This window comes from Hippocampus guttulatus, chromosome 16, assembly GCF_054856545.1.
Source record: "Hippocampus guttulatus isolate MCC_2025c chromosome 16, RoL_Hgut_1.0, whole genome shotgun sequence".
Classification (NCBI taxonomy): domain Eukaryota; kingdom Metazoa; phylum Chordata; class Actinopteri; order Syngnathiformes; family Syngnathidae; genus Hippocampus; species Hippocampus guttulatus.
This window is the reverse complement of record NC_141276.1, coordinates 12,859,673-12,874,081: the sequence shown is the minus strand read 5'-3', so window position 1 is coordinate 12,874,081 and position 14,409 is coordinate 12,859,673. Positions and strand designations below refer to the sequence as shown.

At 43.0% G+C, this 14,409-nt stretch overlaps 1 protein-coding gene across 4 annotated transcripts; it reads right to left on the bottom strand.

Moving 5' to 3' along the window:
* Positions 1-537: 537 nt before the first annotated feature.
* On the bottom strand, positions 538-3,386 carry LOC147193241 (lipid droplet assembly factor 1-like). Of its 4 annotated transcripts, none has more exons than XM_086133265.1 (6): positions 3,342-3,386; positions 3,035-3,117; positions 1,992-2,160; positions 933-1,072; positions 733-845; positions 538-648 (listed from the first exon to the last, which is right to left on the bottom strand). In XM_086133265.1, exons 2-5 carry the CDS (start codon positions 3,113-3,115, stop codon positions 756-758), a joined length of 480 nt encoding a protein of 159 aa, XP_085989391.1. In that variant the 5' UTR covers positions 3,116-3,117; positions 3,342-3,386; the 3' UTR covers positions 538-648; positions 733-755. The 4 variants fall into 4 exon arrangements, with proteins under 4 accessions (XP_085989391.1, XP_085989387.1, XP_085989392.1 ...); XM_086133261.1 differs by having other exon boundaries at positions 3,244-3,381; XM_086133266.1 differs by lacking the exon at positions 733-845 and having other exon boundaries at positions 3,244-3,381.
* Positions 3,387-14,409: the final 11,023 nt, after the last annotated feature.

The following is a 14,409-nucleotide window of genomic DNA, read 5'->3' as shown; positions in this document are numbered from 1 at the left end:
CAGGGTGAGGGTTTCACATAGAGTTGGGGTTTGAAATGAGGGTTTTAAAATAGGGTCAGAGTTTCAAAGGAGTATATCAAATTTGGCTTGGGTTTCAAAAGAGGATTTCAGATTTAGGATTGGGTTTCATGGTAGGGTTTTAATCAAGGTTTAGGGTTGCGGGATTCAGTTTCGAACTAGCGTTAGGGTTTAAAACAAGGATTAGTAGTTCAAAGTAGGATTTTAAACTCAGGGTTTCAAAGTAGGGATTTAAACTAGGGTTAGGATTTGAAATTAGGGGTTTGAACTACCATTAGTTTCAAAATAGGGTTTTTTAAGTAGGGTTAGATTTTCAAAGCAAAAAAAAATTCTGGCATCAGAATGAGCACATAAAATTGACAATTTTTAAAAATTTATTAGGGTTTTTTTTTAAATCAAAACAGAGTCAACACTCAATTTGATGCCTTTTTTAAAAATTCATCTTCATGGTTTGACCTTTTTGTATCCTGACTATAGAGGACAAAAATAAAAGATCGAGGAGCCAAAAAAAAAACTGCATTAAGGGTTTTCATCAAGAATTTATTAAAAACATCATTCACGGTGGCGACGTTATTGTGTTGTGTTTTGCATCATATCGTCCTCGTTGTCCTTCCCGCGCTCTTTCTCCATCTGTGGACACAAACAGTAAAGGAACACATTCTTTTTGGAGACACAGTTACAAGTACTAGTGCTCATTTGAGTACTTGCCAGTACCAATGCTCCATAATGCCATCGCCTCATGCAAGTGTGATGGAAATTTGTTTTTCCACCAACACAAAAGCCAAACTTGACCAAAGCTGCAATTGTGGCCTGAACATCCAACAATGCTGAGAAGGAGCAGAGGGTTACTCTCTCTCTCGCTCTCTCTCTCCCCCTCCCAATTTGATTTGAGCTTTTGTGTGCTGTACTCTTACTAAGTGTGGGTAATAGAAGTTGAGGATGTTGGAGATGGCGAGGTAAAAGGCGGCCATCACAGACGACGCCACAACGGAGAAGAAGGCCAAGCCCGTCAGGGTGCACAGCAGACTCAAGGCGCCAACAAACAGCAGGAAGCCTAAACAGAAATTACATTTACAAATACAAATGTAAAAATATTGATCAAACAACAGCAACAACAACAAAATAACAAATGCTACATTCAAAACACCCCCCCTCCCCGTTTCTCCCCTAGAAAGCATGAATAAAAATCTAGAAGGAATGATTTTTGGGGGAAAAAAAAACAGTTGCAAGCCCCACCTCGAGGCCTGGCTCCAGAGGAGGGCCCCGGTGACCCGTGTGCAGGCAAGGGAAAACTGTATCCAATATTTTTATTCTTCATAAGGGGTCTGTGAGCCGTGCTTTGTCTGGTCGCTCACCTGGGATCTGTTTGACATGGGTGACCCTGCCAGGGGCATAAAACCCCACACAACTTCGGTCCTAGGATCATTGGGACAGACAAAGCCCTCCACCACCGTAAGGTGACGGCTCATAGAAGGGAGAAAATATATTTAAAGTAGAAAATGCATTTAAAGCAGGACTTCCATTCCGCTAACCACCAAAAAATCTAAAAATATTTTCAAAGAAAAATAAGAAGAATGAGAAAATATATTCAACAGAAACAATATTTTTACATTGAAAAACATTTCCGAGATGTTAATAAAATAACAATAAAATGTTGATAAAAATAAATTGTAAAAGTATTAAAAATGCAAAATTCATTTAAAATAGTGTTACAGTAAAGTGAAATAAAAGAATGAATTTAAAATAAATGAAATTTACACATTTTAAAAAATAAAAATTCAACAAAAATAAGCAAATATATTTGAAAGAAATCATTTAAAATAAACACAAAAATGCCCAAATGGAAAAAAAGATGGAAAAAAATCACATCAAATTTGAATTTAAACAGTAGCAATAAACTAAAAAACACACACACACAAACAGGTATGTAAAGATTATATATATTTTTTCCAGCCGATGGCCACTTTTGTTACCTTCAAAGAAAAGAAAGCCGATAGCTGACATGATGATGGTGACCACAGCAAAAAGCACAAAGAGTCCAGCGGGCACAGCAGCCGAGGCGCAGAAGAAGATGACGGCCAGCGCCACCACCGGGTGGTCGCTCAGGTACTGCGCCGCCCGCGAATTCATCAGCAGGCTCACCTGGTGGTCGGGTTCAAATGTCAACACCAACTGTCAAGTGCTGCACGTCACGATGTTGCTTGGGAAGAATATCCAAAGTACTAGCTGCTGGCACTCTGGAGCGCAACTAAAAGCACTCCAACGCTTTACTCAATTTTGGCCAATCAAACTGAGCCACACCATCACATGACCATAGAGAAAGAATTTTTCAAGTTGTCAAAGACTATTGCGCTGTTATCCAGCGGAAACAGATGCAGTTGGTCAATTTGCCTGCATTTGTCATCTTATTACTATTATGTTGAGCATGAGGGTGGCACGGTGGACGACTGGTTAGCAAGTTGGCTTCACAGTGCAGAGGTGGAGGGTTCGATTCCGGCTCCGGCCTCCCTGTGTGGAGTTTGCATGTTCTCCCCGTGCCTGGGTGGGTTTTCTCCGGGTACTCCAGTTCCCTCCCACATTCCAAAAACATGCACTGTAGGTAAATTAAACACTCTAAATTGTCCCTAAGGGTGAGTGTGAGCGCGGATGGTTGTTCGTCTGTGTGTGTGCCCTGCGATTAGCTGGCAACCGGTTCAGGGTGTCCCCCGCCTACTGCCCGAAGACAGCTGGGATAGGCTCCGGCACCCCCGCGACCCTAGTGAGGATAAAGCGGCTCGGAAAATGAATGGATGATCAGGTTGAATTCATTGTTTTAGTTAAAAATAATCAGGGTTGGGCAATATCCCTGCTTTTGCACGTTCCCATTTTATACATTCACGCACTGTTTACTGACCACTTACTCAGTATTTGAATATTTCTAAACTGATTACTGACTTTACTTGAGTACAATTTTTAGCCACTCTACCTCATTGTATTATTTAAATACTAATGGTTACAGTGTGTGTACACTCCTTACCTTGGGGTTATTGTAGACTTGTTTGGACACTGAGCTCAAGCCTTCCCACATGGCACTGCCGCCGCTTCCGCTCGGCTGCATCGCTACGCACAAACGCAACTTGTCAAATCCCAAAGCAAAACTTCCAATGCTGCCTGTCACCACTGGGAGCGGGGAGGGGGAAGCTAATTCAAGGTTACAACAAGCTCATAACGACCAATTGAACGTACTTGGACGAAGTTGTTACATACACAACTGAAGTTAAAAAACTTCCTTTAGCACGGCAAGTAACACCAAAAGAATGTTGAGCACTGAAGTCGGAGCGCACCCTCTTATGCTCTTTCTTCTTCTTCCTCCTCCTCCTTCTCTTTCCCTTTCCCCCTCCTCCGGTTTCCTCTGATTGCAGTCGAAAAGGCCTTTGCTGCCATCTTCTGGATGCTGCTGGAAACGTTTCAAACGGTGTTTGCAGGAGGCAGCACGTAGCCAACAGACGATGGGATATTGTTATTTCCTAGGAGCGATGTTGAAGTGAACGCTTTAAAAGTCTACATTTATAGACAGATTTCTAGAAATGGACGACTTGTTCGTGTGGTACTGCTTTTGATAGGGCTGTTGTTGTTCTTTTGTCTCGCATGTATCGACAATTATTAATAATAGCATAATGAAATGTATTTTGAGCCAATTGATTAATTTGAGGGGGTGTATGTGAAACTGGAAGCATGAATTACATGTAGTAGCTAAGAAGTAGCTCGAGGTTACTGCCCCCTGCTGTACAGCAGGTGTACTGTAACCAAAAAAGTCAATTGCATGAACAATATTCTTTGACCTTTTGCATGCAAGATGGCACGAAAAAGGTCTCAATGAACACTTTTAGATTGTACATCCACTTTTAATACGTTCAAAACAAGCAATTTTTTCCTCTTCTTATTTTAAGCGTAAATACAGTCGGTGTGCAATGTTAATTTCTCGTGTTGCTGTATTACCGTGTTTTGTTATTTTATGTTACCGGCAACTGTTCTGCAAAGCGCTTTGTTCCACCTGCAGCTGTTGTGAAATCGCTATATAAACAACATTATTGCATTGGATATGAATATCAAAATTGCACAGATTAAAAAAGGTCAGTAAGTGAGACATTTTGGGGATTTTTATTCCCCCCCCCCCCCTCTCTCTTTCCATGGCACAACAATCCGTCAACTCCCTTTACTGGGGCACTATTTGATGAAAATGGAACGTTCCTATAATGTGCGTCTCGAGCGCACGCACGCACGCACGCACGCACACGCCCAGGCACTTCCACCTGCGTCGGCAAGATAAATGAGATTGTCTGCGAGCGTATTGACGGAACAATGTGTCAAGTGGCACGTGCGGAGCCGCTCAACACATTGCGCCCCCTACATGTGATGGATGGCTTGTCAGCCGATTCTAATTTGCACGGACTGATTGCAAGAATCCAATCAGCGTGACAGGAAGTGTGTGGGGATGCCATCAAATAGCCGCGCGTTTCTTCTGAGATCCTATCATGTGTTGCTTTATTGACGACGACCCCAACACTCAATTTATGAGGAAAATAAAATGCCGCTGTTTTTTGTTCTTTTTTTGGGACTCGATCGTCAACCTGTCCGAGTCTATCTCGCGTCTCTCTCTGCTGTGTTTGAAAGTGCACAGAAAGGTTGGACGTGGAGCTGGGCCACGGGGGAACAATTGACGCTCCACATTGTCAGTAGCGGTCATTTTGATCAGTCAAAGTAGAGGGGAGGGATTTCGCTTGCGATGTTTGTGGCTCAAAGAGAGCTCCCTGGGGAGATGTAAAGGCCAATGCTGGTGGAGCTCACACAGGCACACTTTTGTGAAAACACTTTGGTCAGAAACAACCCAGTATGAGTCAAAAATGCATCACTCCACTCGAGTCAATATGACAATTTTGGGTTGTTTTAAACAAATTGACTCAATTTTTAAAAGAAAGAAACTTTGGTCATATTGACCCAAGTAGTGGATGGGTCCATTATTTACCCAACTTGGGTTAAAAAAACAGACCCAACTGGTTTCAGACTTTTAATTCTACACCCTTCTAACTGATGGTTTAAAAAACAAAACAAAAAAAAAACTAAACACAAACAAGAAAAACCAAATGAAGTCAAAAATTGAACAGATCCACTACTTGGGACAATTTTACCCAACTTTGTGCTATGAGTCAATTTGACCCAACTTTGGCTTGTTTTGTACAATGTAATCCAGAAAGTTGAGTCAAATTGACCTAAATAGCGTTTTGACCCATTTTTTTACCCTAATTGGACCACACCAATTTTTTGAAAGTTTGGTCAAATTGATCTGATAAGTGGATGGGCCCCCCCCCCCCTCCCCCAAGTTGGATTAATTTTCACCCAACTGTTTTTAGAGTGGAAAGAAATTCTACACCCTTCAAACTGTTGGGTGCCGCCTTCCCACAAAAAAAAACAATTTGAGTCAAAATTTGGACCGACCCACTAATTGGATCCATTTGACACCCCCCCCCCCCCTCCCAAAAAACGTTGTTTTGTACATAACAGCCCAGAAAATTGGGCCAAATTGACCCAAGTAGCCCTGTTTTAGTTGCGGCCAATCTTCATTTGTGGCCACCTGCCCAGGTAAATGTGGGTGTGGGAAATTGCAGGTTCAAATGTCGTAGAGCCAATCAATGACGCCATCCATCTATTGATTCATTTGTTAAAGATCATCAGATATCATGGCCGGAACGCCGGTCTGCCGTAACGTTCAAATGTGAACAGACAAGGCAAAGCGAGGTCACGATATTGAATGTGTGCTGAGCGTTCGCTTGGAATGTTTCAACAGCCAGCAGCAGAAAAGGTTTTTTCACTCTGCATCTTAAATCTTTGAGGCGTTCTTGAATAATGAAGCAGAATAGAATTTGTGCAGGTCACAGAGTTTAGAGCTGGGCGAGGGGGAGCAAAATTAAGCTTTTTATTGATGCTGCCAGTATTGTTATTTTTTTTTTTTTTTTTTAAGGCTGATGCAGATCTACAGGCTGAGTGCTCTTGAGCAGGAAGGAGAAGAGTTATGTTTCTTTCTCATCAAGGACGAGCGTAAGTCTGACCTTTTGGGCTGCAGGATGAGGAGGACACCCATGTTAAGAGGTTTGGAGGGTCTACACGACGAGCTCTTGTCCCGAATCAAGTGGCGGTCTTCATCTTGTCTTTGCCTCCTTGTGTCCCTGAAATCACACTTTTGACTCTTTTATACTCTCCTTGTTGTCTTTTTTCTTTTAACATGCCAAATTAGTGTCAACTCTTCTTACCCAACGGCGGCCCGGTGGGCCAGTGGTTAGCGCGTCGACCTCACAGTGCAGAGGTACAGAGTTCCAGCTCCGGCCTCCCAGTGTGCATGTTCTCCCCGGGCCTGCGTGGGTTTTTTCCGGGTACTCCGGTTTCCTCCCACATTCCAAAAGAACATGCATGGCAGGCTGATTGAACACTCGAAATTGTCCCTACGTGTGAGTGTGAGCGTGGATGGTTGTTCGTCTGTGTGTGCCCTGCAATTGGCTGGCAACCGGTTCAGGATGTCCCCCGCCTATTGTCCGAAGACGGCTGCGATAGGCTCCAGCACCCTCCGCGACCCTTCAGAGGATAAAGCGGATCGGAAAATGAATGAACATTCTTGCTCACCCCATTTATTGTTCGGCCAATGACGAGTACCGATTAGGTTATGGTGATCAGGGGCGGCACGGGGTGTGGCAGCGCTTTGAGTCCCAAACCAAAACAAAACAAAACAAAAAAGCACACACGAACCCTCTTCAAGACACTTGATCAAGCACCGAATTATGAGCGTTTTATTTGGGTGTTGCAATGATTTTCACTCTTGATGTGTGTGCAGGCACTCCAGAGGCGTGACGAATTCAATATAGTCAATTTTCTATCACATGTTGCCTTGAGAGGTGGGGGCGGGGAGGGGGTGTTGGGGGGGGGGGGGGCTGAAGTTCAAATCTTGTATTTGATCAAACTGCAGCAGTGCAGACAGGAGAGAAACTGAAACTGCTTTAGTGATCTCAGCACACTCGTATTGATCAATATCAGCCCCAACTTCGGTATCCATATTATTGATTTTTTGGGATCCAGCCGCTAACCACAACCTATTACCTTACTAATGACGTTTGTTTGGACACTCATACCCAACCTAAAAATGTCCCCGAGCATTCTCTGATGCCAACAATTTATGTTCAAGTCAAAGTGAGTTCACTTGAAGCTACCATTTGCAAGATTTATAGCCTGTTTTTTTCCTATCCCCTTTATTGCCGTACACCTCGTGAAATACTCTGCAGCCATAAACACCAGCATAAAGTGCAACGGTGGATCAAATGGCTGCAGCCCAGTCCTGTCAGAAGTTGGTTGTTGAGTGCTGATAGTGGGACGCCAGACAGAAGCCTTATGTGAACCAAGATCTCGTGTATGTAGCATATTGAAAGCGTGCATACGCTCTCACTAACGCAAGATTCACGGGTGACCTTTTGGACATGCGATTGTTTGCAGCCGAGGGTCGTTTGAAGCAGTCCCTTCTGACATCAAGACGGCACGGTTAGCCGCATGAAAGCGCTGGCTAATAGATTCGACAGGCAGCTGGGGAGACGGGCGCAGCGGGGATTAGACTGGCTTTGTCATCTCTTTCCGTTTGTTTACTTCAATGGCGCAAAAATGGCAAACTGATCACAAATCTCTGATTTTAAAACTCGCAAGACTGGAATCAACCATCGATAGGGATTCACGTGTATGTTTGGAAGAGTATTTGCTCATTTATCAAAGCTGGATAAAGCATTCATTTAGTCAAGGTCATGCTAATATGACGAGAGATATTCGGTGTCCGCGATTCATTTATTGGGATGCGGCGCACTTAGCTTTGATCCGCTTGATTCTCACAAGGGTTGCGGGGGGTGCTGGAGCCTATCCCAGCTGTCTTCGGACACTAGGCTCGGGACACCCTGAACCAGTTGCCAGCCAATCGCAGGGCACACACAGGCGAACAACCATCCACACTCACAATCACACCTAGGGGCAATTTTGAGTGTTCAATCAGCTTGCAATGCATGTTTTTGGAATGTGGGAGGAAACCGGAGCACCCGGAGAAAACCCACGCAGGCATGGGGAGAACATGCAAACTCCCCACAGAGAGGCAAAAACTGGAATCAAACCCTGCACCTCTGCACTGTGAGGTCAACATGCTAACCAGTCGACCACCGGACCGCTCATAATGAACATATTGTCAAATGAATTCTGCTCTGATGAGTGTCAATCAAAATTGATATTTATTGACTTTGTCAAGGCACTGGTCATAATGTTAGGAAAAGAAGAATAATGCAGATTAATCCTGAGACCACACTAGTATCACAAAATGTCTTTTCCTCGTTCTGTGCATATAAAGGCGTGTGTGTGTGTGTGTGTGTGTGTGTTTGGGTGTGGGTGTGGGTGTGTCTGTGTCTGTGTCTGTGTGTCTACAGATCATGAATAGTCAGCTGAACGGCAAGAATAAGATCCAGGCCATTCACACCTTTGCCTTGCCAGTAATCAGATACGCAGCTGGCATCATTCCCTGCCCCCCCCCCCCACCCACCCAAGCCATTGATACAAAAAGAAGAAACGTGCTCACAATGTATGGAGAGTTCGACCTCAAGCCCGGCATCCTGAACCTGTACACAAGCCAGAAAGAGGGAGACCGTGAACAGGTCACCATCCCTCACTCTATCTTTCGACCTCTCTTGCCTGCTTTAATCAAGTGGCCTAATAGCCATACCTGTTGGGGTGGGGGTGTTGTAAGGCATGCTGGGAAATGTAGTGTCTGCCTGGTCAACTATTTTGGTGTGCGTCACAGGCTTCTGAAACGGAACCCGACGCCCTTTCGATACACGTCCCCATCTGATGTCACATATGCCTCTCCGCGGGCCTGACGTCCTCAGCAGGATGACAGAAGACCAAAATGCATCACGGTGGGACAATGCAGCTGCATTTCCGTGTTTGCTTCCTGGCCTATGTACACAACAGAAAAAAATTAAAAGACTGCAGACTTAAAAACCAACTAGTTACCCTGCAGCTATTTGTTTCTTTGTTTTACACCATCCATTGCAAAGTTCCTAGTGGGTAGTATTTGAGGGTTTCTAGCGCCCATTTAATGGCTAGACATTACTTTTTCAAGCCAAATATACCAACATTTTTGGGAGTAGTGTATATAGATCCATTTCTCCCCCCCCCCTCTCCAAAAGTCAGCCGGAAAGGCTGGATCTCATTACAACATGTACCTAAAGAATTGTCGAACTGCGCAAATCAAGTTTGTTGTTGTGACAGTACAATTTCATAAGGGACATGCATGAGAGAAGCATGAAATCAGCATTCGCGTCGCCTGTCATCCCTCGAGGACCAAACCGTGCAGCTCTGTCTCGTACAATGCTTGCTGCAAAATCCCGTTGGGTCTATTCAGGTGCCTTGGATCCGCGACGTTCCAGCTTTGAATTGAGACACGCGCTGAAAGTTAACCTTCACGGGTATTTAGCAAGTTTAGAAGATACACAATGGAGCGCTTACGTGAGCGGCAAGTACGATGGCAACGGTCGCTAAGGAAAAACTCGAAGTGACTCCTCGGACTAATTGCTTAAGATGCTGCTTAGCATAAATGTTGCATAGATGAGCATTTCAAGAATGTTAATATTTTTCGGAATTATGTTTCCGTCCGTTTCTATGGCGTGTCCTCATTAGGGTTACGGTTGAGCTGGGGCCTAGCCCAGCTGACTTTGGGTGAGAGGCGAGGTATATCCTGGAGTGCTAGTCACACTAATCACAAGGTGCATAAAAACAAACAATCATTCACATATTCACAACTGTGGATATCGTCTTCAATGAAGCTAGCATTTTTTTGAATCTCAAATCGTCATGCCTCATTGAAATGAATGTAAATGCCATTAATCCGTTCTAGCGCCCCTGCCAACCACCCAAAGAAATAACAACAAATTATAATATGTTTTAATAAAACAATAAAAATAACTCTCTATAATAATTCACTTCATAACATACGGTGTATGATTTAAAGCAGGGGTGTCAAACTCATTTTTGTTGTGGGCCACATTGAAGTTACCGTTTCCCTTGGGGGGCCGTTATGACTGTTAAACCATATAAAAGAGTCAAGAAGAATATTTTATTAATTCTTTAAATGACTGTAATGAAGGGTTTGGGAACAAGAAAATGCTTACAATATCTCTTACTAATGAATAGAAAATTTTAGTGTAGATTTTAGCAAGCATCATGGAAGCTGACATGTTTGATTTGCCTTCGCGGGCCACATAAAGTGATGTGTTTGACTCATGTGATTTCAAGAATTAAACCGTTTGTGCATTGTTTTGCTCATTATATTCATGGTCACCAGGGGGCAGTGTAATACATTGACATTCTATTTTACGCATAGATTTGATATGAAACAGAAGACTCTCAACTAAGCTGCACAAACATTAGCCAATTTTTTTTTCAAAGGATAAAGAATATGTGCCTTCAAAATGACTCAATCTTGCTGCCATTTGTTTTTAAATTTTCCATTATAATTACCGCAACCTCTTACTAATTTCGTGGGCCTGTTTATAACCTTTTGCATTGTGTATTAGCATTAACCTAGCAGACTTTCGTCAATCAAAGTTAATGCATTTTGGTGAGATACACAATGTGTCATTCTCTTTGTTTTATGTTTATTTTTAAAGTCACCTCCAAGTGGGGGTGGCAATAGAGTGCTTGAAGCATGCACTTGGCCTCATTTTTGCCAAATCGCTTCTTGTTGTGAAGTTTGCCACTGTAGCACGATAACACTCATAACTCAAATTCACCTTGCAAGTGGAACTGGGAGTCGCGGCTTGGAGTTTGAAGCGGATTACGTGGGACAGGAGAAGTGAACTAATCTCTCAACTCTTTTCGTCAATGGACGCTACAGCTTCGTGTTTGCTTTCAAAACTTAGCTTGTAGCAGACATTTGCACATTTTCAGCATGACGTCTCTGATCCACTGGTGAAAGGACACTTTGATCCTCTCCTCTTTCATCTATAACTGCTTCAGACAACAAAGTGTATGCAGAAAAGTGGTGAAGATTGCACGACTGTCTGTGTCCTATGTGTTGTGTTGTGTTATTTTTGTTATTTTGACTTCAAAATGGCGACGCGAGAGTGGCTGCCTTTCCAGCAGCTCCTATATTTTGTTGTTCTACTTCTTCCTTTCATAACTTTGCTGCTGTGAATTGGGAATTTCTCCATTGCGAGACTAATAAAGGTTTTCTTATATCTTATATCTTATCTTATATTAAAAAAAAAACTAAACGTATACGTTGGGTAACTCTGAAGTTGAGGTAACAAACACTGCCTATGTAAATATGTCAGACAAAAACTTGGGACAAATGGTACCACCGCCACCACAATTTGGGCCAGGAAAAACCCTGAACGCATATGACAAATGGGTTAGATGGCTAATTAAATTTTTGGATGGACATTTTATTCGTGACAAGAGAAGTCCCAAAGTCCACACACACACACACACGCACACACACACGCACACACACGCACACACACACACACGCACACCCACACACACACACACACGCACACACACACACACACACACTCACACGCGTGCCACTTACAGGCCCTAATCATGGCTGCAGGAGATGAGCTCATCCATCTTTATTACTGCAGCTGCACCACTACACTCACGCATGAACACACATCTCCACTTCTCCATCCTCTCATGAGCGAAATTCCCTTTGGCCACCTTATCGGCCTGCGGCATCATAACGTCGCTCGCACATGACAGACCTCTGCGAACCTTCATCAATTTCTTCCTTGTACAAGAGGAGATGAAAATGCGAGCGGAGTGATAGAACTGGGCCAATCGCGGCGGCTCTCGGAGGCACACGCGCGCAACACGCACGCACTGATTCAGCAGCTGGTGACCTTCTCACTCCTGCAAGGAGACGATTTCTTTGGTGAGAGGGGTGTTAATTAGCTCGTAGTCAGCTGTGTGTATTGATAATTGGAAGAGCGTGAATATCAGCGAGGCGAGCGATCGGCCTGGTGGGTGCTAAGTGGGAGCGAAAATACACTTTTGGAACTTTACTTTGACAAGTAAATGAAGCAGAATGAGGCCAAAATGCATTAAAAGTCAAACTGTGTTTGGGTCTCCATGGGACTGAGCCAACTTAATTCAATTCTATTAACTTGACATTGTTTCCTAGGGGAAAACGACCGTTTGAACTGAGAACTACTTGCAAGTCATCCAGCGTCACGGCTAGTGATTATACGCTTGAGTTTTTTTACATGCATGCTCATACTTGAAGCGTATGAGCTGTTTGTCACTCTGCAAGTGTGTAGCGTGAGTCAGTGTTGCTGTCACTCACACACACACACACACACAAATACACAGGCACACACAGAAGCACAGACACATAGAGAGATGAATGCTCATGTTGCTTTGGCTGCACTACGCATAAAAGGAGGCTCATACTTTCCTTGTCTAACATGACTTAACATTTACAAAGAGTGAATGGACTTTTTTTATTAGAAATTGTATGTGAATGCTAAAATGTGGAATGTGAGACTTGAAGATGGAGCTTTTTTTATGTGGTCAAATATGCTTGTGCATAGAATGCTAATGTTCTTGTGCAGCTGGGCCTGTTTTGCCATGCTGGGCTTAACTGGTGTTACAATGGACAACAAAACAGTATCTAGCTGGTACCTGGGCTCTGTACAGCACCTGGTTGGTGATTGGTTTGGATTCGATTTGGCAGACTGAACTCTGTGCGCAAGCCTTGATAGTTGAGTCACGTTCTTCTCTGATGTCTTATGTCAGTGGTCACCAAACTACGGCCCGCGGGCCGGATCCGGCCCACCTCCACATTTGGTCCGGCCCCCCTGAACAATACCAGGGAGTCTTTTGATTTATTTTTCATCTATGTATATTTGTATTTTATCATACTATTTGGCTTTTGCAATAAAATATTCCTTAGTTATGAACTATTTATTATTATTATTATTTTCATGATTAACTATTAGCTAGTAACAATTTCATAAACACATAAAGTATAACGTGACATTTGTTCCATCCTTCTGCGGTCTGTGCCGTTATCTGGCAACCCCAGAAAAAAAAATCCTAAACCCGTCCCTCTCAAAGAGAACGTAATCATGGCGAAAAGGTGAGGTAAGAGAAAAAAAATTATTCAGAATACAGGGAATTTAACCCAAAATGGAGAAATGATTTTTTTTTTCAATGCAAAGAAAAGATTGTCTGTCTCATCTGTCGGTGGCGGTATTCAAAGAATACAATCTGCGGAGACACTATGAATCCCGTCACAACAACAAGTACGATTTTTTGCATGGGCAAATGAGAGCAGACAAACTGTCAACGCTAAAAAGAGGAACGTTAGCTCAGCAAAATACATTTGTACGCCAAGCTCAGCTGAACCAGCCATCTGTTCGGGCTAGCTTTCGGTTTGCTCAACTGATAGCAAGCAGCGGTAAGGAGAGTTTGTCAAGAAATGCATGAATGCTGTCGCAGAGGTGGTGTGTCCCGAGAAGAAAGACGTCTTTAATACCGCGAGTGTATCAAAAAAAGTTATTTGATTTTGTGTGGGTTTCTGGGAAACAATACATTTTTACGTCTAGGTACTCTTGCAGTCACACTTTTGCTGTTACAAACTGACCCCGGCCCCCCCATCAGAGAAGCGAAAAGTTATGTGGCCCTCACAGGAAAAAGTTTGGGGACCACTGTCTTATGTGGTTCCACAGGGATCAATTTTAGAGCCCATGATTTTCTCCTTTCACTTGCCTGAGTAAGGATGGAAATTCCTTTCATTTCTATCCTGATGACATTAAGGTTGATGTCTCATTCATGAAGAAAGATGCATCTTGAAAATATTAAAGCCTGGATGGCCTTGAACTCTTTTACAATTTTGTTTTTGAAAGAAAACAGAGGTGTTGGTGTTTTGTCCCAGTGGCCCTTGTAACTTTACCCTTGTTGACCTTGGGCTTCATGACACAGTATGTGACGCCAATGGAAACGGTGAACAAAATTTGTGTTCCTTCCTGCATGTTGTTTGTGTTATGTGCTTAATTGTTAAGAGGCTTTCATGTTATGATTTAGCATCCAATATCGCTGTGAAAATCCTTTCAAAATTTGTTGCTCATTTATAATTGTAAAATGTTAGCTATGTTATCTTTTGTCCACTGAAAAAAACTCTTAAACAGTCCTGAGTCAATGTTCTGAAAGACCCCAGATTCTTGTCTTAGATTATTTTGGTACAAACAATAAAATGTTCAGGAAGAAGCCAATTTTCTAAAGGTTACTGGTAGTTTAGTTTGCTTTGAGCATAGGAGTCAATATTAGACACAGTAAACA

What these genes read in the sequence shown, in the direction of transcription:
- LOC147193241 (XM_086133265.1), bottom strand. Translation starts at nt 3,115, where the DNA reads ATGCAGCCGAGCGGAAGCGGCGGCAGTGCCATGTGGGAAGGCTTGAGC. An exon ending in AAGTCTACAATAACCCCAAG is followed by an intron (nt 2,161 to 3,034) that starts GTAAGGAGTGTA and finishes CCCGACCACCAG; the next exon opens with GTGAGCCTGCTGATGAATTC. An exon ending in ACTTCTATTACCCACACTTA is followed by an intron (nt 846 to 932) that starts GTAAGAGTACAG and finishes GCTCCTTCTCAG; the next exon opens with CATTGTTGGATGTTCAGGCC.